The 21,392-nt window shown below is 50.0% G+C and overlaps 1 protein-coding gene across 6 annotated transcripts; it reads right to left on the bottom strand.

The window, feature by feature from the left end:
- Positions 1–233: 233 nt before the first annotated feature.
- MFSD2A (major facilitator superfamily domain containing 2A) lies at positions 234–20,668 on the bottom strand. 6 transcript variants are annotated; one of them, XM_023761893.1, is made up of 14 exons: positions 20,441–20,668; positions 18,863–18,991; positions 17,065–17,189; positions 13,647–13,770; positions 13,449–13,527; positions 12,723–12,880; positions 12,160–12,250; positions 11,914–12,035; positions 11,630–11,713; positions 10,924–11,007; positions 10,721–10,833; positions 9,843–9,986; positions 9,575–9,751; positions 234–592 (listed from the first exon to the last, which is right to left on the bottom strand). In XM_023761893.1, exons 1-14 carry the CDS (start codon positions 20,531–20,533, stop codon positions 556–558), a joined length of 1,560 nt encoding a protein of 519 aa, XP_023617661.1. In that variant the 5' UTR covers positions 20,534–20,668; the 3' UTR covers positions 234–555. The 6 variants fall into 6 exon arrangements, with proteins under 6 accessions (XP_023617661.1, XP_006098195.1, XP_023617663.1 ...); XM_006098133.3 differs by lacking the exon at positions 234–592 and adding an exon at positions 6,991–7,454; XM_023761895.1 differs by lacking the exons at positions 234–592; positions 20,441–20,668 and adding exons at positions 6,991–7,454; positions 19,923–20,098.
- Positions 20,669–21,392: the final 724 nt, after the last annotated feature.

Raw genomic sequence — 21,392 nt, 5'->3', positions numbered from 1 at the left:
CAAGTTAGAAATCTAGGCATCGCCCTTATTTCTGTCTTTCTTTCCCTCTCCCCCGCATCCCCCCCAATCTCTCTTTATTATCCAGGCCATCCAGCTGTCAAATCTGTCTTCTTTCCATTTTCACTGCCACTGTTAACAGCGAAACAGCACCAGATGTTAGCCATCAGTCCTTGAAAAAATTCAGAGCCAAGGAACTCAAATCACCAGAGAAAGTTTATTTAGAAAGTCACAGAGATAGAAGAAGTGGGCCAGCTGGGCTGCAAGGGCTCAGGAAACAAGTTACAAAGCTTAGGAGAAAGGCAAAGAAAACTCACCTCAGGGAAGAGAGGGGGAAAGGCTTGGGCATGCTCCAGAGAGAGCTCCACTGGGTCTTTTGTCTTAAGGGCTTTTATCTGGTTTCCAAAGGAGGAGTTTTTAGGGGAGTTCTCAGGGGAGGATCTCAATAGAATAGCTTTTCCAGGTGTGTCTACTGAGGGTTTTGGTCTCCACTGATGGGTCAGCTCCAGGGCAGGAGGTCATTGGTCATTGTAGCTGGTCCTGATGTCAGCCATGCTGTCACCGGGCTGGCCTTGCTGCTTTTCTGGGCCTGGAGCTGAAACACAACTTAGGCCTAGATGTTATCTCTGGTTTGACCAAAACTCTGTCTCTATGGTCAACACACCTGAGGCTTTGTTCCTAAAATTGTTTGGTGGGGCCAGAGGGCTTAATGCTTAAGGGAGTGGTCCTACAAGGGCTTATATGGGAGTTATATGAGGTTATACTCTGTCCTCCTTGTTCCTCCTCTAAGTGGGTCTAATGCATGATTGGCGACATGCCTGGGGAGGAAAGGCAAGGGAAGGGGCCCAACCGTATGACCTAAGATATGAAAGGTCAGGGGTTCTAAAGCTCGATATGCTAGGGGAGGAAAGGTCACCCTGGGGGCAAGGTCCCACCTTATAATTGTCCATTGCTGGTTTATCATTTCTACTCTGCTTATGTCTAACTACCTACTATGTTATCACCACCTAGTCTGGTCCTTTTCATTGCTTAAGAATATTGTAAGAGCAGTCTCTACACAACTCATCCTGTTTCCACTTTCACTTCCTTCAATCTTTTCTCCACAAAGCAGATGATATGGTCTTTCTAAATTCTTTGTCCAAGTAAGAATGTCCAAACATGTAGAAAATTTCTTAATAATTTATTTGAGCCAAATTGATGACATACTGGGAACCAAGATCACAAGTACTCTGGAGAATGACAATTTTGCATTTCCTTTTATACTTTGGAATTAAGGGAACTAAGGAAGATTATATGAAGGTGGGAGAAAGCAAGGTGGGGATTACAGGATAGTTAACAAGATTATGTACTCCCTTGAGGATGGCTACACCTCCCAAGGGTCTGAAAAGGAGAATTAGTTTGACATTTCAAAGGTGTGTTAACCTAGATGCATAAGAACAAGGGAACCTAGCCAGCATTGCTCAGTGGATGAACCAGGAGGTCACGGTTCAATTCCCTTAGGGCACATACCCAGGTTGCAGACTCGATCCCAGTGTGGGACATGTAGAAGTTAGTCGATCAATGATTCTCTCTCATCATTGATGTTTCTATCTCTCTCTTCCTCTCTGAAATCAATATATATATATATATATATATATATGACAAGGGATAGGGCTTGCTTAAGGCAAAGATTAACCTTTTTATAGACCTGAGCCAGTGACTACCCACCCTGACCTGCCCAGTTTAGAAATTATATGATCCAACCCTATGAGGCTACTTTCTATCAGATATAAATCTGAGCCCCTTTTTTGTCCACATCTTGATCTAGCATATGACTCTCCTACTTAAAACTCATCAGTGGCTTCTTACTGCTCTTAGAATAAAGATCAAAGTGCTTAACATGGCCTACAAAGCACTGTGCCATCTGCCACTGTTTGCATTTAAAAAAAAAAAAAAAGAAATCACTTTTGTTTAAGTCTTTTTAATGGCTCTTTGGTCTCAAAATAAAATTAAAACTCTCGCCCTAGCTGGTTTGGCTCAGTGGATAGGGTGTTGGCCTGGGGACTGAAGGGTGTTGGTTCAATTCAGGCCAAGGGCATATGCCTGGGTTGTGGGCTTGACCCCCAGTAGGGGGCATACAGGAGGCAGCCAATCAATGATTCTCTCTTATCATTGATATTTGTATCTCTCTCTCCTTCTCCCTTCCTCTCAATAAAAACATATTTTAAAAAACAGCAAAACTCTCACTGTGGGCTACAAGGCCCTGGATGGTCTAATTCTTGTATACCTCTCTAGACTCACCTCATACCATCTGCCCTCTGTTCACTCCACTCTGGCCACAGTTTTCTTCAAGTACTTGAAGTCACCAAGCTCTTTTCTACTTCAGGGTCTTTGCACTAGCTGTCTCCTCTACCTGCATTGCTTTCCTAGAAGCTCTTCGATGTATGCTAATTCTCATTCATGCTTTAAGACAAACATCACTTTTTCAGAACATTCTTTCATCAATTTAAAATAACCCCCACACAAAGTTCCCTTTATGACCTTGCTTCTTTCTTTCCTGGTGCTTATTACAATCTGAACTTCTTTATATGTCCCTTCATTGTCATTGATCTCCACTGAGAATGTAAGCCCTAATTTGTTCACCACTCTATCTTCAGGGCATAGCTGGTGCATGACACATAGAAGGTCCTTTATAAATATTTGTTCAATAAATGGATAATCAAGATCACAAAGCCAGTCAATGACAGACCTGGAATTCCTTCTTTGCAATATTGAAAGATGTTGCTCATTTCTTCCAGCAGGTGGAGCCAAAACTACATCTGGTCCTTGGCAAGGGATTTGGAAGGGGGGGGGGGTGGTGTGGATTTGCTGAGGACAGAGTCAAAAGGGGAGAAGCAGGGGGTTTTTTGGTAATGCTGGATCCAAGTGGAAAGAAAGTCAGGATGGCACTTCTCTCCAAGGATAAGTAGATATGAGCTGTCCAAAGGGACCTGGAGTAGCCAGTGACCCAAGGGGGTTCTGGGACCTCAGACTGCTTTCCCACTTGCCCACCTATACCACCCCCATACCCTCCATCGGGGGTCTTTGAAAAGGAAAACAAATTTGAAAAAAAAAGAACAATTTTCTGTGAGCATGAAACTGGAGAGGCAAGGGTTTTCATTTCCAAATCCCAAGTGTACAGTTGGGGGAAGCCAAGAGAGAAGCATCATAGTGGATCACTAGGAATTGGGCCTGGCTCACAAAGCCCTCTTGTCACAGCTCGTGTTTATTTAGCTCCACAAGCCCCAACCCACTATGCCTGGCCCTGGACTCATGTGGGAGACCACAATGAAGTGAGCATGGAAATTTCAAAGCTGCCCCTAAGGGTAGGGGGTCAGAAATGACTTTAGAGAAGCATACTGAAACCAAGACACATTGGGCCAATGTCTGCCAGGGGGACCAGAGGCCAGAGGTATATTCCAGGGCTGGTCAGTGGCCTGCAAAAAGGGCTTATATCTAGATCTGGGGCTGGTGAGGCTGGAGGGGTTCTCAAACTTCCTCCTAAAGGCAACAGGGACTCACAGGAGAGTTTCTAAATAGGAGAGCTGCTTGGTTATCTTGGGTAGTTTGTAGGAGGAATATGAGATCAAATCAAAGACAGATCAGTGAGAATGCTGGTTTTAGTGTTCTGATAAATAATTGTAGGGATGGGAAAGAAGAGAAGATAACATCTAATAATTGTAGGCATGGGAAAGAAGCAAGTGTGAGTGCTTTAGGAAATTAAAAACAATTAAAAAAAAAACACAGGACTTGTGAAAGGATTAAAGAACATATATGCATAGCCCATGGATACAGACAATAGTGTAGTGAGGGCCAAGGGGTTGGTGGGGGCAGGGGCTGGGTGAAGGTGGGCAAAGGGGTGGGGGGTGTGGATGGGGAATATATGCAATAGTATTAACAATAAAAATTTGCATTTAAATAAAAGCATAGAAATTTAAAATAAAAACAACAGGAGTTGGTGGTTATCATTCACTAATTGAACTGATCTTTATTAAGTGCCTGTTAGTATCACTTTATAAATTTACTAGAGGCCTGGTGTGCAAAATTCGTTCATGGGGTGGGGGGTCCCCTCAGCCCAGCCTGCACCCTCTTCAATCCGGGACCCCTTGGGGGATGTCCGACTGCCAGTTTAGGGCCTAAACCGGCAGACATTCCTCTCACAATCCTGGACTGCTGGCTCCTAATCGCTCACCTGCTTGCCTGCCTCATCACCCCTAACTGCTCTCCCCCCCCCCCCCCCCGCACCAGCCTGATCGCCCCTCACTGCCTCTGCATGCCGTCCTGGTCACCCCTAACTGTCCCCCACTGCCAGCCTGGTTGCCCCCTACTACCCCCTCTGCTGGCCTGGTCGCCCCACGCAGCCTGCTTGTTCAGTCATTTGGTCATCCCTCACTAACGCCCCTACTGGCCTGGACATAGGCGCCATCTTGTGAGGGCATGAGGGTTAATTTGCATATTGCCTCTTTATTACATAGGATAAGTGGCATGGCGGAACTTCATTAGCAAAAGAATGGAGCCCCACACCCAAGTTTAAGTACTCGTAAGTGCTTCTCTGGGCCTCAGTTATCAATCTATAAAATAAAGAGGTTGGACTGGTAGCTCCTGATCCTAACAGCTTTACTTTTTCTGATTTTTGGAGCTTGGATTAAGTGTATAGAATCCTTGCCCTAACCATTTTGGCTCAGTGGATAGAGCTCCGGCCTGCAGACTGAAGGGTCCCAGGTTCGATTCCGGTCAAGGTCATGTACCTTGGTTTCGGGCACATTCTCAGTAGGGGGTGTGCAGGAGGCAGCTGATCGATGTTTCTCTCTCATCAATGTTTCTAACTCTCTCTCCCTTCCTCTGTAAAAAATCAATAAAATATTTTTTTTTAAAAGTGTATAAAATCCAGTGATGTGCCAGGGCAGGCTCCTATCTATTTGCAAGAGCCAACTGTTAAATTTTCAGGAATTTTGCAAGAATGTAGAACTAGAAACTGGTTATAGTGAGAGTACTTACAAATGGAAATAGGCAAATGCTACAAACTAGGCTTTCAATCTCTCCACCTCCTGCCACTGTGCTCCCTGCCAGAGGTGGTTTTCACCTGCACACCAGTGAGACCCCTCTTCAACTGACACACATATACCCAGTCAGGTACATTCTCACTTTCCAACAATTGTGAAGAATCACAGGTCTCTAGGACACCACATGGACCATCACACAGAACCTGCCCTAGCACGGCCAGGCCCACATACTCAGGCCTACACAGGATGCAAAACACCCAGTGTGGGTCTGGGCAGAGCTACTATCTGACAGTAGATCAGTCATTATCAGACAAAGGGGAGCAGAGGTTGGTGGTGAACGTATTGGAGTCTCACAGACCTAAGATGGAATTCGTTAGGTCCTCTTGGCTATGTGATGTTAGCCAAGTTCCTCTCAACACTGGAGCTCAGTTTCCTCATCTTTCCCTCCACCCCCTTTGATTTTTTTTTCTTTTAGTAAGTGGAAGGGGAGAGAGAAACATCGAAGTAAGAGAGACACATGGATAAATTGCCTCCTATACACACTCCAACAGGGGCATAGAATCAATCCTGCAGCCCCTTGGTGTGCAGGCCAACACTCTAACCACTGAGAAACACCTGCCAGGGCTCCTCATCTTTAAAATGGGTGCAAGTCCAGCCCTGGCTGGTGTGGCTCAGTTGGTTGGAGCATCACCCTGCATACCAAAAGGTGGTGGGTTGCATCCCTGGTCAGGATATGTGTGGGAAGCAACTGATTGATGTTTCTCTCTCTCTCCCTTCCTCTCTCTAAAATCAATAAAGTTCTTTTAAAAAAATAAATAACATGGGGAAAAATTCTGACATAGCAGGATGGTTTCCAGGATTGAGAATACCCACAAAGTGAATGTAAAGACTCCATACCATGCCCAGCCACTGTGGCTCAGTGGTTGAGCATCGACCTATGAACCAGATCATGGTTCAATTCCCCGTCAGGGCCCATTTGCATGTTGTGGGCCCAGTGTGGGGCATGCAGGAGGCAGCCGATCAATGATTCTTTCATCATTGATGCTTCTATCTCTCTCTCCCTCTCCCTTACTCTCTGAAATTAAAAAAAAAAAAATCCTATATAATAAAAGCCTAATATGCTAAGTATCCAGTCTTCCGGTCAACCAATCAAAGTGTAATATACTAATGATATGCTAAGGCCACTCAACCACTCGCTATGATGTACACTGACCACTGGGGAGTGGGGGCAGATGCTCCAACCAGTAGGTTAGCTTGCTGCTGGGGTCCGGCCGTGGAGCCCTCCCGCGGTCCCTCCCAGGCTGGTCAACTTCCAGCATCCCTCCCCGGCCCCAATCATGCACCAGTGGGTTCCCTTGGCCTGGCCTGAACTCTCTTGCAATTCAGGTCCCCTCGGGGGATGTCGGAGAGCGGGTTTCAGCTCAATCCCACAGGCCAGGCTGAGAGACCCCACTGGTACACAAATTTGTGCACTGGGCCTCTAAAAATATATATACAGTGGGGCCTTGACTTATGAGTTTAATTCGTTCCGTGACGGAGCTTGTAACTCAAATTACTCGTATGTCAAATCATAAAGTGAACGAGTGAGACACGTGATGCTGGGCTGATGTTGTGGCGTTCACTGTGACGTTCGCTGCGCCAACTAGCGGTGGGGTATCTGAAGCTGGCTCGTAACCCAAATTTTAGCTCTCAACTCAAAGCAAAAAATCAGCCGAGAGACGGCTTGTATCTCGAAAAACTCATTAGTCGGGACACTCGTAAGTCAAGGCCCCACTGTATATATATTTTTAAAAATACTCCACATTATGCCTGGTACAGATAGGTGTTTAGTTAATGTTAGCTAATGCTGTTATCACACCTCTAGACTCATTCTCCCTAGCCAGGGTCCATTTGGCTCAGTGCTCCCTTCTCACTATCTGAATTTTGGCACAGAAGGCCTCAGTGGTGAAGGACAAAGACAGAAACATAGTGCTCTGTTTTTCAGCTTTTATGAAAATTAATAACATTAATAGCTCACAGACATATACATACACACATATAGCTATATACATAGTCATTAAGTTATTAATTAGTGTCCGTATAAAATGTTTCTACATTAGTGTCCTGGGCTAGACCCCATCAGTCCTTGGCATATTCACAGTAGCAGCCCCAGGGCTCGGCCCCATGGGCGGGGAGAGAGGCAGGTGGCTGTATGAATAGACTGCCCAAGGTGGGCATTGGAGGTGTCCTGGGCCACATACTCTCAAGTCTTTGGCTCCCTTCCTGGCACCTGGAGACCAGCTATTGAGTGAGCAGGCAAGCAGGTCCAGATTCCTCGTGTGACCTGGTGACTCAGGCCTTGTGCTTGGTGACTTCAGGCAACACAGCGGATCCTAGAGGATGCTAGCCAACTCTGTAGAGTCTGTGTCAGAGCAGCCTGAGCTGCTGGCCTCTTCCCTGCAAGAGCCAGAGAAGATAGGTTAGAAGAACCATCCTTACCCCTTCCCTGCCCCACCTGCCTCCTTCCTTGCATAATCTTTGGCCCTGCGATCTTAGCCAGCTGTCAGGCAAGTCTAAAACACTCCCTGTCTCTTGCCTGGCCGGAGTGGCTCAGTTGGTTGAGTGTCTTCCTGTGCACCAAAAGGTTGCCAATTTGATTCCTGGTCAGGGCACATACCTGGGTTCCTGGATTGTAGGCTCCATGGTCAGGGCACTTATGGAAGGCAACTGATCGATGTTTCTCTTTCATGTCTCTCTTTCTCCCCCTCCCTCTTTTTCTGCCCCTCCCTCTTTTTCTGCCCCCACCCCCTTTCTCTCTCTAATCATGTTCTTGGGTGAGGATTTTAAAATCCTATCTAATAAAAGGGTAATATGCAAATTAACCGTCACAAATATGGCGGTGCCCATAGCCACAAGATGGTGGCACCCAGTCCTCTCAGCTCGCTGGAGTCCCCCAGTCCCGGGAGGGCAGCCACTGAGAGTGGGCAGCGTGAGCGGCCTGGAGGAATGCTTGCTTCATCGCTGTGGTGATGAGGCAAGCATCCCGCGCCCAGCTGTGGATGGGCCTCTGGCCAGACCGGGGCATGGAACGCTTGTGTAAGAAGAGAAGGAACCGGCGAGCTGAGCAGAGTCAAGTGGCCCCCAACTCCCAGGCAAGGTCAAGTCTGGGCGGCCAAAGGGTGGAGGGGGTGGAGGATAGTGTGACAGGAGGGGCTGGTGGCGGAGGCACAGGGGTGAAAGCCAGCCGAGAAAGTGGAAGGAAGCCCTTTATTGGAGTTCCTGAGAACAGGGAGGGAAGTCATTTGCATTTCCAGGCCGTGGATGGGCCTCTGGGCCGCAGAGAGCCTCTGGGCAGCGGGCGAGGAGTGGCCAGGCCCCGCAGAGAGCTACTGGTGTGCAGGGCTACTAGTAAATAAATAAATAAAAATAAAATGCTCTCCCTTTTAGCCCAGAAACTGCTGGTTGGTTTAATCACTGTTCTTGCTACCCACAAGACATTACAAGCCCAAAGAGTATGCTCTGACCTAGGCTGGCTGATGGGCTGGCATGACTCACTCCACCCTGCCCTCTGGTCTCCCAAAAGGCAGGGCTCAGGCCACACCTGAGGTCCCGGATGCCAGGAGTGCCATGAAGAGTACATGGTGTGGAGTCAGAACTCCAGGCCTCAAACTCGGCTCTACCCTTTATCAGCTGGGCCAGTCACTCTTCCTGGTTAAGCCTGAGTTTCTTCATCTGCAGAGTGGGAATCATAGTGCTCTGTGACACCTAGGGTTGTCGGAGGACTACAGAAGGTCATGAATGTACATTCTCTAAAACAAACTCCTTGAAGGCAGGGATTTAAAAATATATACACATATTTTTTTTATTGATTTCAGAGAGGGAGAGAGAGATAGAAACATCAATGATGAGAGAGAATCATTATCATTGATTGGCTGCCTCCTGCATGCCCTACACTGGAGATTGAACCCACAACCTGGGCATGCCCTGACCAGGAATCAAACCGTGACCTCTGGTTCATAGGTCAACGCTCAACCATTGAGCCACGTAGGCTGGGCGAGGGCAGGGATTTTTGTTTCATTCACTAGAGCAATGCCTACCACATAGTGGGCTTCCAATAAGCATTTGTTGAATGAATAAATAAGTGTAAAACCACTTGGCATGCAACTATATGTTTAAGAAATATCAGCTGAGCCCTGGCTGGTTTGGCTCAATGGACAGAGCGTCAGCCTGCGGACTGAAGGGTCCCGGGTTCGATTCCAGTCAAGGGCATATGCCCAGGTTGCGGGCTCGATCCCCAGTGCGGGGCATGCAGGAGGCAGCCGATCAATGAGTCTCTCTCATCATTGATGTTTCTATCTCTCTCTCCCTCTCCCTTCCTCTCTGAAATCAGTAAGAAATATATTAAAAAAGCGAAATATCAGCTGGAACTATTATAAATTGGCAGAGGGAAGGGTGGAGGAAGAGCTGTCAAGGGAAGGTGTGTGGGAGGAAGTCTGGAATGGCCACAGAATGCATAAGCTGAGGACTTAGTCCGGATGGTGCCTCTCCTCCACCTCCCTGTCCCCTCCCTCACTCACCTCAGAGCCTGGAGGGCCTTCTTGTTCTGCCGCCGCTTCTCCTCATCAATGGGGTACAGCTCAAAGAGCAGCAGGCCTAGTAGGATGAGGACTATGGGAGCCATTGTCACCAGAATCTTCAATGTAAACCTGACGGGCGCTGGCTGGGAGCAGCCACGGGTCTGGTATCCGGCAAAGCTGTGGGACCCAGTGGGAAGGCGAGCGGTAAGGATGGGATGCCTGGGGCCTGTACCTGTCCGGCACTGTCCCAGGCCCCCACCCTACTCACTCAAGACTGAGGGTAGAGACGCCCAGTGAGACTCCAGAGGCGAACTTGGTGAAGAAGACATAGAAGGAGAAGAAGATGGGCTCAGTTCCATGGGAATGGGGGTGCTTCAAGTGGAAGTCGTCAATGACATCGGGCAGCATGGACCTGTACAGAGTAGTGACAGCCATGAGGACCCACCCACCAAGCAACCCCAGGCCCCTACTAGCCCATTCAGTACCTCTCTGTGTCAATGAGAAGAGGTGGCTCTCTGGGAGTTTGCAGCCCCATGGACACAGCTCAGTGAGGAGATGGCAACTTGATGTGATTAAGGCCCCTTCCTTCCTATGGTGAACTAGCCCCACCAGGTGCTCCACTGGACTAGTAGCATGCAGACTAGACTTAAGCCCCCATTTCTCAGTCTGATTAGATGTGGGTTTTTTGGTGTGTTTTTTTCTAAATCCTCACCCGAGGATAATTTTTCCATTGATTTTTTTTTTTGAGAGGGTTGGGGGGTTGGGGGAGGTGCGGAGGGGGAGAAGCGGGGAGACAAACATCAATGTGTGAGAGACATATCGATTGGTTGCCTCCCACACATGCCCTGACCAGGGTTGGAATTGAACCTGCAACCCAGGTATGTGCCCTTGACCTGAAATCGAACCCCGGACCCTTTGGTGGGCAGGCCAATGTTCTAAACCACCTAGCAACACCAGCCAGGGCTGATTAGGTGTTCTTGTACAGTTTACAACCTGTATAACTATGGGAAGACCTGCCCCACACCTGCAACCTGGACCCACAGAATGGCCTTCGAGAAGAGAAGCCCTCACAGAATTCTCCCAAAGGAACGTTAGAAGTGGGGGTGGGGAACTGGGAAACATACCCAGATGGGTCTGTATACTTACCAGGGTAGTAAGAAGGCAGCTGCTACACTGATGCCAGCTGCCACAGCTACCACATACGTGACAATCAGGTTACTCTCTATGAGGGCCACCAGGATGAGAAATGGTACTGCTGACTAGGGAAGGGGGTACAGGAAGATGAGTCAGCTGGGAAGCTCCCACCAGCAACCACCAGCGCAGGCATTTCCCCCTTTAGTCCCACTCACTGAGATCCCAATATATACAGCCGTCTTCTTGCCAAACTGGGTTAGAAACCACTGCCAGAAGGGAATGGTGAATGTGGCCGAGAGCTGTAGATGTAAAAGGGGTGAGGGAAGTGGGTTAGAGCTGTGGAACCCTTCCTGCCTTTCCCAGGACCCCAAAGGTACTCCCAGCCCTGCCTGACATCAGCCAGATGACCTCATCTGAGCAGTGAGGAAGTTGACAGGCACCTTTGATGGCTCCCAAAGGGGGCTGAGAATAGGTTCCAACCTCATCTCCTGCCTTTTCTGAGCACACTGAGCCAAAGTTCCAAAGTTCCTGGCCTCTACCTCTTTGCTCTTGCTTGGACACTTAACTCCAAGCAAGGAGTTTTCTACTATACAAAAAAGATGGCCAGTGTTGTTCCATTTAACTCCAAACTCTTCCTTCCCTCCTCCCATCCCATGTTATTGAGATATAATTGACATGCAACATTGTATTAGTAGTTTAAGGGTACAACATAATGGATTTCATACACGCACCCAAACTTTTCACATTCCTATCTAAGCAATGATAGGTCAGATCCAACCAAATTATTTTGAGAAACCTCCCTCACCCCTTTATGACCTTGGGTCAGTCTCAGAAATACCCTCTGACTCTCCTAAGAACCATCTCGCAATCTATGCCACTTCAGCCCAGGCTGCCTACCCAGCCTCGGGGCCCCACACTCACCATGATGGCCAGGAGCAGATTCTGGAATTCGTTTCGGAAGCCCAAGGTGTAGGTGCAAAACAAGGCGAAGTTCCCCTCCACCAGCTGGGAGACAGGACAAGGGAGGGAGGAAGCACAAAGAAACACGTGATATTGGGGCTGGGCCTCCCCAAGACATTCCCTATGCTCCAGCGGTCTCTGCTTACCCCCACCCCTCACTCCACCATCTCTCAGGCTTGTCACATCCTGAGTCCTCTGCTCACCTCCTCCCCCCTCTAGGCTGAACATGTCAGACCCCCACTCACCATGAAAGCCAGGGAGGTGAAGAGGAAGCCAGCAATAAGCTTAATATATGGGCCATGGCTCATGACCAGTCGGAGGCCCCGAAAGAAGGGTATTGGCTCAGCCTGCTGAGTCTCATAGGCTTCTGTGGACCAGAGGGAACAGTAAGGAAAGAGAGCAGAAGCTCCTTCCAAAGCCTGAGACCCAGGCAGAGTGACAAAGCCATTCTGTGCTGGGGCCTGCACCCCACCCCCCTCACGGCTTCTCACCTCTCTGTTCCCTCACGCCCAGGACCAGGATGACAGCGCAGATGACATAGATGGAGGCTATGACCCCTGCCGCCAGCAGGTATGCATTTTTCTATAAAGGGGGATAAAGGCAACATAGAGAGACAGTCAGTCTGGTCTCATCTCAACTCAGTAGCTCCACTCAATGACCTTGGACCAGTCCTTCTATTCTGAGGCCTCACTGACTTCATCTGTGAAATTGAAAAGTCACCCTCGGCCTATTGCTGTTTCCCAAGGCTGTTCTGCTGGAAAAGTCCAGCAGAACAAAATTTTAAGAAGCCGGCTATGGAGTCTGAGAACCCACAGACAAATCTCTCCCAAATCTAGTTTCGGCAACTCACTAACTCTATCACCACTCATAGAGCGGCAAATTATTTAGCCTCTCTATGCTTCAGTTTCCTTATCTACAAAGTGGCCATGGCCACATTAATAGTTTGCATATCAAATGTTCAACATTTAGCAACACTATTACTGTTTTGAGGATGATTGCAAACCACCCCATTGTTCCTCATCTCCCCAAACCCTTGCCCTGACAGGGGCCTCACCGTTTCTCTGAGTGAGGTGGTGCTGTGTGTATGACTGGCATCTTCCGTGGCCACTGCTGAATCTTTGGGGTCCTCAAGACAAGGCATATTTGCTTGGCCTACGATTTGCCCTTGGATCGCTGTGCCCAGCACTGTGCCCAGTACCTCCACAGTCATCCCTAAGCAATAAAGAGAAGGTTCTTTGAAGGGGACCCATGGGTTGTGGGCCCCAAGGGAGGAAGTTCAGATGAGTAGAAGCCAAATTCTAGCCCCAGATCATGGTAGCAGCTCCAAGTAGGGTGGCCATAGGGTGGTGGGGCAGATGGCACCTTGGCCTAAGTTCCAGCGGTTCTCAACCTGTGGGTCGAGAACAATGAAAATACATCCTGCATATCAGATATTTACATTACGATTCATAACAGTAGCAAAATTACAGTTATGAAGTAGCAACGAAAATAATTTTATGGTTGGGGGTCACCACAACATGAGGAACTGTATTAAAGGGTCGCGGCATTAGGAAGGTTGAGAACCACTAAACTCATATCCTTGCTCTGTGTGACCTCTGACTAGTCCCTGCCTCTGGTCTAGACTAGCGTCTGGTCTCACCAAAGCCATAAGGGGATTGAGTTATTTTTAAGACGGTTTCATATTCATTCCCAGCAAGGGAAGAAATGTGGCAGGAGGGTCAAGGAATGGGGGACCCAGGGTTCCTAGTAGGTGGGATCAGTGGGTTAGGGAGAGACTTACGGTAAGCAGTGGCCGAATCCCGCTCACTCTGTTCTGTGCTGATGAACATGGTGAGAGCTGAGTAGGGAACGTGGAAACACTGGCATGGAAGAGAGGCCTCGGCCAGTCAGACGATGGACAAACAGATGTGGCTTTGGGCACCAACCCCAGAGGCCCCAGGGGACTGCCCTCACATCCAGGGGAGGTGCCCACACTCACCGTGACTAGTGTCTCAAAGAGGCAATAGAAAAGCAGGTACCATAGGATCTGGCCCTGTGGGAAGTCAGGCACGAACCATATGAGGAAGTAGGCAATGATGGCCAGGGGTGTGGAGAAGATGATCCTGAGGGAGGGGAGGATATATATTATACACATCTAATATGTATATTATACAGCCTTAAGAAGGAATAAAATTCTGACACATGCTACAACACAGATGAACCTTGAAGACATTATGTTAACCGAAATAAGCCAGACACGAAAGGACAAATGCTGTATGATTCTACTTATATGACATAACTAGAGTAGACAAATTCACAGAGATAAAAAGAATGGTAGTTGCCAGGGGTTAGGGAGAGGAGGAATAGGGAGTTACTGTTTAATGGTATAGAGTTTCAGCTTAGATGGATGGTTAGTAAGTCACACAACAATGAGAGTATACTCAATGCCACTAAATTGCACACTTAAAAATGGTTAAACCCTAGCTAGTTTTCTCAGTGGTTAGAGCGTTGGCCCGCAGACTAAAGGGTTTGATTCTGGTCAAGGGCATGCACCTTGGTTGCAGGCTCCATCTCGGAGGCCCTCAGTCGGGGCGTGTGAGGGAAGCAACCGATTGATGTCTCTTTCTCACATCAATGTTTCTTTTCTTTCTCTCTGTCTCTCCCACTCCTTCCACACTCTCTAAAAATCAGTGGAGAAAAAAATTAAAAATAAATAAATAAATGGGGGGGAAATGAGGATTAACAACAACAAAATTAAAATGGTCAATTTTGGTATGTATATTTTACCACAAAAAAGTCATATAAACATATTAAAAGTTGATTAAGCCCTAGCTGGTTTGGCTCAGTGGATAGAGCGTCGGCCTGCAGACCGAAGGGTCCTGGTCAAGGGCACGTACCTTGGTTGCAGGCTCCTACCCGGCCTGGGCCCTGGTTGGGGCTCGTGCAGGAGGCAACCAATGGATGTGTTTCTCTCACATCGATGTTTCTCTCTGTCTTTCCCTCTCTCTTCTATTCTCCCTAAAAATCAATGGAAAAATATCCTTGGGTAGAAATTTTTAAAAATAATAAATAAAATGTGATTAATTGCTATGGGTTAAATAAAGCAGGCTAAACAGGAATTAGGAGTATGGGGGTGCAATTCACAACTGAGTAGACAAGGTAGCCTTCTTTGAGAAGGTGACATCTGTGCCAAGACTTGAATGAGAGGAGGGAGTTGGCCTTGCAGATGTCTGAGGCAAGAGTGTGTCAGGCAAGGGGAACAGTTAGTGCAAACATCCTCAGGCGGGAATTGTGCCGGGCAGGTATGAGGAATAGCAAGGAGGCCAGTGAGGCTGGAGTGGAGTGAGCATGCACCATGCAATTAGGAGGTAAGATCAGAGAGGAAATGGGACACCAGGTCATAGAGGGGTTTACAAGCCAGGTAAGGACCTTGGTTCTATATCCTAGGGTTGAAGTCGTTTTGAGACTTAAATAAGTTGGTATTAAAATGTAGACTAGAGCTTGGGATACAGTAAGTGTTTGCTGTGATTATCACACCAGGAAAACTAAAAGGGAAGAGTACGGCCAGGGAGCTGTGGAGGGCACTGGGCTGGGAGTCAGGCCTCAGGTCCAGCCCTGCTGTATCTCAGCCTCCCCATGTGACCTTGCTGACACCCTGCCTCCCATGGGGCAGCCTTGGGAACCCCCGGGAAACTACCTGTCAAAGTCTTCCTGGTCTGAAAGGGGGATTTAAATGGTGGCTGAGGGCAGATCTGGTCTAAAGCCTGGGAGGAGAATGGGCCACGTGGCTCACAAACTCAGAAAGGCCCAGCCTCTTGCTATACTGACAGAAGGGGTGTCAGGTCCTAGGTGCTAACTGTGGCATGGACGGGGAGAAGGTCACAGTACTACAAGGCAGCCCTTCAGCCCATGAGTGGTCCGTGTGCCCTCAGACAAGGGTGTAGTGCCACTCGAGAGGTATCACCCACACAGGTGAGGACATGTCCCAAAGCAGAAACCAGCCTGAAGGGCCTCAGCAACTTCACCAAGCTGCTGCCACACCTGCCCAGGGCCTCCCCGGTCCTCCCTCCCAGCCCTCCTCCTCCGCTCCCAGATCCACGTGTCTTCTCAGGGAACAAGGGCGTCAGCTTTCGTCAAACACTCCATCTTCTCCTCGCAAGCAGCTGATGAGGAACTGAATGTGACTGGGAGTAACCCGGGCTGGACTGCTGCCTATTGGGCTGGCGAGAGGGGCTGCCTCCCATTGGCTGGGCCTCATGAGGCGATGTGGCAGTGGAGCCCCGCCTCCGCCGCCTCGCTCCCAGGGAGGCGGGCACAATAGCTTCATGGGTGTGTGGCTCCAGGCGGTAGGGAGCCCTGAGCAGGCTGCCCAGGTAAGGCAGGCTGTCCTGCCCTCTGGCCCTGAAGTCTTGGATCAAAGGCCCCAGCCTGGGCCTTAGCCAGGGACTGGCAGGATTGTAGTGGGAGGGGGCTCGTGGGAAAGGAAGCTGTGGGAGAGAGGCGGGGGCTGTGGGAAGAGCTTTGAAGGCTGAAGGCCGGAGACCAGGTATGGGCACCCCAGGGGCAGGAAGGCGCCCACTTGAGCGTGGATGGGCTGGAGATGAAAGGAAATATCCCCCCCCACACCACCACCACCACCAAGCAGGATGTCCTGGGGGGAACCAGAGCTCCAGCCTGTCCGCCTGTCCCATGTGCCTCCTTTGCTGTCTGATCTGTAGCACCCCTCCTACCTTGCCAGATAGCCGGAGGCTGAGTACTGTAGGTTTTGTACCAAGGGGTTATGGGTCTTATATCCCATTCTCGGTCTTGCCCCACTAGGAGTCATTCTGAAGGGGTGCCAAATTAGATATCACTTAATCTGTGCCAGGCACTGTTCTAAGTACTTATAAATAAAATAAAATAAACATTTGAAATTCTTACAACAACCCTATGGGATAGGCATATTATTGTCCCCATTTTACAGATGAAGAAACTTGAGACTCAGAGATGTTAAGTGATTTGTCTAAGGTTGCACAGCTGTAAGTGGTGAAGCTGGTATTCAAAATGAGTCAGGCTGGCTCCAGAGTATAACCTCTCAGCCACTATGCAGTACTACCTGTCCTACTATGGGAAGTGACTGAGTGGGAAAAATTAGAATTCCAGTTTCATTGAAGGGAATGGAACTTGGGAAGCAATAGGGTTTGGGCAGGGGGAAGTTGCTCAATCTAACAATTTGGCCAGCCTGGAGATAAACTGGCATGGCATCCAGGCCCCCTGCCTGGGGTAGCTGACCTCAGCTAGCATTTCGACACTCGGGTTTTTGCGTCATTCCTTCTCCTCACCCCTCAGCTTGTGACAAAGCACATGGAAAAACTGAAGGGTAGTCTTCATGCTGAAGCCCTGCCTTCTGCCATCTTGAAGGAACGTCTTCTACTCACCAGGGCATAAGACGGCCCAGACAGGTCCAGGAAGATTTGCTTATGCAGAAGCCCACCAGGGGGTCTGTGAAGGCATCCCAAGCTCGGCCCACAAATAGGATGATAGAGGCAGAGAATGGGTCCACCTGGAATGGGGAACAGGCAAAAAATGACCCCTTCATCCTTCTACCTACCTCAGCTTTCACTGGTAGGCAAAAGCAGGGGCTCCCTCGCCTCCTCAGCCAGGCCCTTGGCAGACTGTGCTGTTCTCACTCAGGCCTTAAGCACCTTCACTTGCCTTGTTAATAATGACAGTAACAATTCTGATAGCTATAGCACTGTGTGCCTCCTTAGAAACTTTCCCAGATCTGTTCCCTTACATCCTCCCCTTCACTGCCCTTGAAAACACTCCCATCAATTAGAATGAATCCAGAATGATTTCCTTGCCTCCCTTTCACAACCCTGATCCCCCAGCCACCTGATACCAGAGTTAGCATTTGCTGGTTAGGACCACGGTAGATCTCAGTTTCCCTATTTATATAATGGGGGTCATGATCCCTACCTATGGCTCAAGCTCTATCTTGGACGTGGAAAAAGGAACCTATAGATGCTTTTAAAAAGTGGCCTATCACTACCCACTCAAGCTATTCCCTCCCCCAAATCTTCTAGGCCTGAATAGACAGCTTCTTTGGTCTCTCCCTCACCCATCAAGTCCCTACTATTGTGCCCGGCCGGTGTGGCTCAGCTGGTTGAGTGTTATCCCATGCACCGGAAGGTTGCTGGTTCAATTCCCAGTCACGCCACATGCCCAGACTGTGGGCTCAATCTTGTGCAGGAGGCAGCTGACCAATGTTACACTCTCACATCGATGTTTCTCTCTCTCTCTCCCTTCCTTTCTCTCTAAAATTAATAAAAACATATTTAAAAAGAAAAGACCCTACTATTGCTATTGCTCCAGGAAGCTAGGGAACTTCTGGCCTCTCCCACGTGGCAGTCTCCCTAATCAGACTTCCAACTTTAACATACAACGGTTTTACACTTTAGCTGCAGGTTCCTCATATTTGCACCCCACTCAGGACCCAACCCATGAAAGTTGCTTGAAAACTAGCTGTTGAATGCTGCCATTTGTCCTTTCTGGGGCTCAGTGTTCCCGACATATAAATGCATACAACTAAGATGCCCTGCTTGCAAAGTCCGATACTACATAAAAAAGATGGCCAGTGTGGGAGCCCTGAGATCCGTGGTTGTGCAGCCTCCCACTCTCTCAGACAAGATGAATTCTCAGGATGCCAAGCTTCTGGCTAAAGCTTCTCGAGTACAGAGGAGCCCAGCTTCACCTTAAATACCCTCCCAATCAAAGACCCTATGTACTGGGGCACTCTAACTCAGTCCAGCACTTGAGCCTTCCCCTCCCTCCCCCCACATGCCTCTGCTCCTCAGGTGAAAATGAGATGCACCTCATCCACATGCCTGGCAATATCTACCAACCCCACAGCCAAGCAGCTGACTGCTTGCTGTCCAGCTGGGGACATGGTGTGCCAGTCTCTTCTAAGAACAGCGTCACCAACAGGCTCCATTCTCCCTCATACCACCGCCTACCCTTCCAGGCTCTGTTGCTCTTGCCAGACAAGGAGGAGTTGCCTGACTTTGCCAGCTATGACTCCTGGGGCATATAGACTCTCATTCTGGATACTTCCAAACCCTTATTTCTCATCCAGTGTGACTCTGACAGGCAGCAAAGTAGGGATTCCCAGTCCCATTTCACAGATGGGGAAAACCTTAGATGCTGCAGAAACCCTGGCATGCTCAGTCCACTCACCTGAGCCACATCCAACAGGTAGATCTGTAGGAAGAACCCCAGGGCACAGCCCGTCATCTGGTAGGGGGCCCCCCCAACTGCATAGCAAAGCTTGTTGCAAATGGACAACTGTTGTTTCTTCTTTGGTTCCTTTTGGGAGAAGAGAAAAGGATAAAAGGAGACCCAATTTCCTAGTCCCCATCCTAGAAAATTCCGAAGACAGGACCATCCCTCCAGATAATTCTGCCAGGAGGAACAATCTGTCTTGCTCTATTCCCACCCAGCTGGATAGCACTTCCCACAAGAAAAGAGAGGTATTCTCTATTCTTAGGAACCTGGAAAAGGGGAACCCATACTGAAGACATTTCCCTGAAGCCACCCAACCTACCCCACCCCCAGATTCTTATCAGCCCACCATCTTTAAAAAACTCCCCCCAAGGCCGCAGTTATGCTCCTTTCCAGGTTGGAAGAGGAACATGCTCCAGCAGCGGACCTGTCCCCACCCAGCACCACCTGCCACAACCTGAAAATCCTCTTGCTGACAAGAGCTGCCGAAGCGAAGCCCCAGCTCCTGCCCTGGTTCAGAGGCCAGGACCCACCTGCCTACTGGGCCAGGGCTCTAGAGCTGTGGGGGCCCAGCCCAGCTGACTGCAGGCACAGCTGTTCCTTCCATCTGTCCCAGCGCATCCCTGGCCCCTGTGGGCAGCCAGAGCTTCAGGCAAACCCAGGAGCTGCCCTGCCTTTCCTCAGCTCCTAGGGGACCTTGGAGAGGGGAGGGAAAGCCTCTGGGTGCAGGGCTGGGTTCTCTCTGGGTGGGGCACCAGGGAGGCTGAGGTTGCCCAGGGAGAAGTAGAGATTACTCACACATGGCAGCAGCTTAACTGCTTGCCCGGGCTCCTTTCAAAGATCAGTTAAAACTAAAAGTAAAAGGCAATCACCTTCCAGGCAGAAATCTATGGCCTGGGATCCCTCCCTGATTTCGTTTGGTCCTTCATTAAATCCAGAGAAGAGCTGGGGGTGGTGCCCAAGGTCAAGATCCCCAAAGCACGGGCAGGAGATGAGCCCCTGCACCCACACTCACACAAACGCCTCAGGAATGCGGCTCCTTTAAGAGCGGAGTCCTTGTTCTTATGAATGAACTTGAGCGGCCCTCTCAGAGTTGAGGCGAAAACGTAGGCATGTGGGGGTGGGGAGTAGGTATGGGGAACCCAGAGGACTTTCCCAGACTTCGGGGGTCTCTCTGGCTTCTGGAATCTTTTTGGCTTCTAAGCCGCAAGTCACAGAAGAATGAAAGACAGCCAGGCAGAGCCGGGAGCCTCGTGGAGCCGTGGGCTGGCGCGCTCCGTAGAGATGCGGAGGGAGGGTGAGCAAAAGGGGTGCTGGGGTTTACAAACTCCTTCATCGCTCCCGGCCCCAGGGCCCCTCCAGGCTCACTCCTGCCCCTGGGGCCGCCAGTCCCCGGGTGGCCCAATGTAACCCAGACCCAGGATCACCCTTCGATGCCCCCATCAGCCTGCGCGCGCGCGCGCACACACACACACACACACACACACACACACACACCAACCCTGGCCCTCCACCCGGATGCCAGGTTCTCACCTTCACCTGGGCCGGGCGTTCACCAACTTGGAGGATGCTTGTAGGCAGCAGCCCCGTGGCGGAGCCGCTCTCGGCGCCCTCTCCTTTGGCCATGACCCGCGGGCCACGCCGCCTGGTATCGGGACGCGGGGATGCTCTTCTGCTCCGCCGGCCTCTGCTCCGCCCGGGCCCGGGTAGTAACCGCCGCCGCCGCCGCCACAGTCACCGCGCGAGAGTCAGCCCCAGGCCGGCGGCAGACGCGAGTGCACACTCCCTTACTCTCCCCCTCGCACCTCTTAAAGGTTGGCCCGCCCCCCCGGACCCGGCCAATCCCGGAGCCCTGCTGCCCCGCCTCCAGCCAATCCGCTCGCCCGCCGGCCCCCCGCCTCCCCAACCACCCGGGAGGCTCTCAGTCTTTGAGCCACGTTCTGAAGCCCGAACCTCGCTACCGGGTGAAGGCGGGGAGAGCCACCTGACATCACCAGAAACTGAAGCCTGAGGCTGAGCGTGCCCGTGGTCTCCCAGAATAAGCTTTCCCTGAGTTCAGCCTGCACTCCGTGACCCCAAGTCTGAGAAAGGTAGGGACTCAGAAGCCTCTTTATAGTTTTTTCAGAACCCCCTTTAAAATCTGGAATCGCTTGAGTCTCCCTCTCCTCCAAACCTGGAGGATGTGGCACTGACATTTCCCCTCTTTCATTCCCCGTTTCCTCTTCCTGCCATTGGCATCTTTGGGGCCCTCAGAGATGGGGGAGAAAGACGAGGCAACGCTCCCCTGCGGTCACCAAACTCCCAAGTTGTGGAGAGGAGCCGGGACCACAGCCGCTACTACACTACTACACGTTGATGATAAGAGCAGCCTTTTATGGAGAGCTTCCTAGATGCTCACCATGATGTCATTCAGTCCTCACAGCCGCCAAATGAGGGTGGTACTATTATTATCTCCATTTTACAGCTGAAGAAAGGGAGACACACA

Source organism: Myotis lucifugus, unplaced genomic scaffold, assembly GCF_000147115.1.
Source record: "Myotis lucifugus unplaced genomic scaffold, Myoluc2.0 scaffold_222, whole genome shotgun sequence".
NCBI classification, from domain to species: domain Eukaryota; kingdom Metazoa; phylum Chordata; class Mammalia; order Chiroptera; family Vespertilionidae; genus Myotis; species Myotis lucifugus.
Note: the sequence above shows the minus strand (reverse complement) of the source record. Positions and strands in the feature narration are given on the sequence as shown.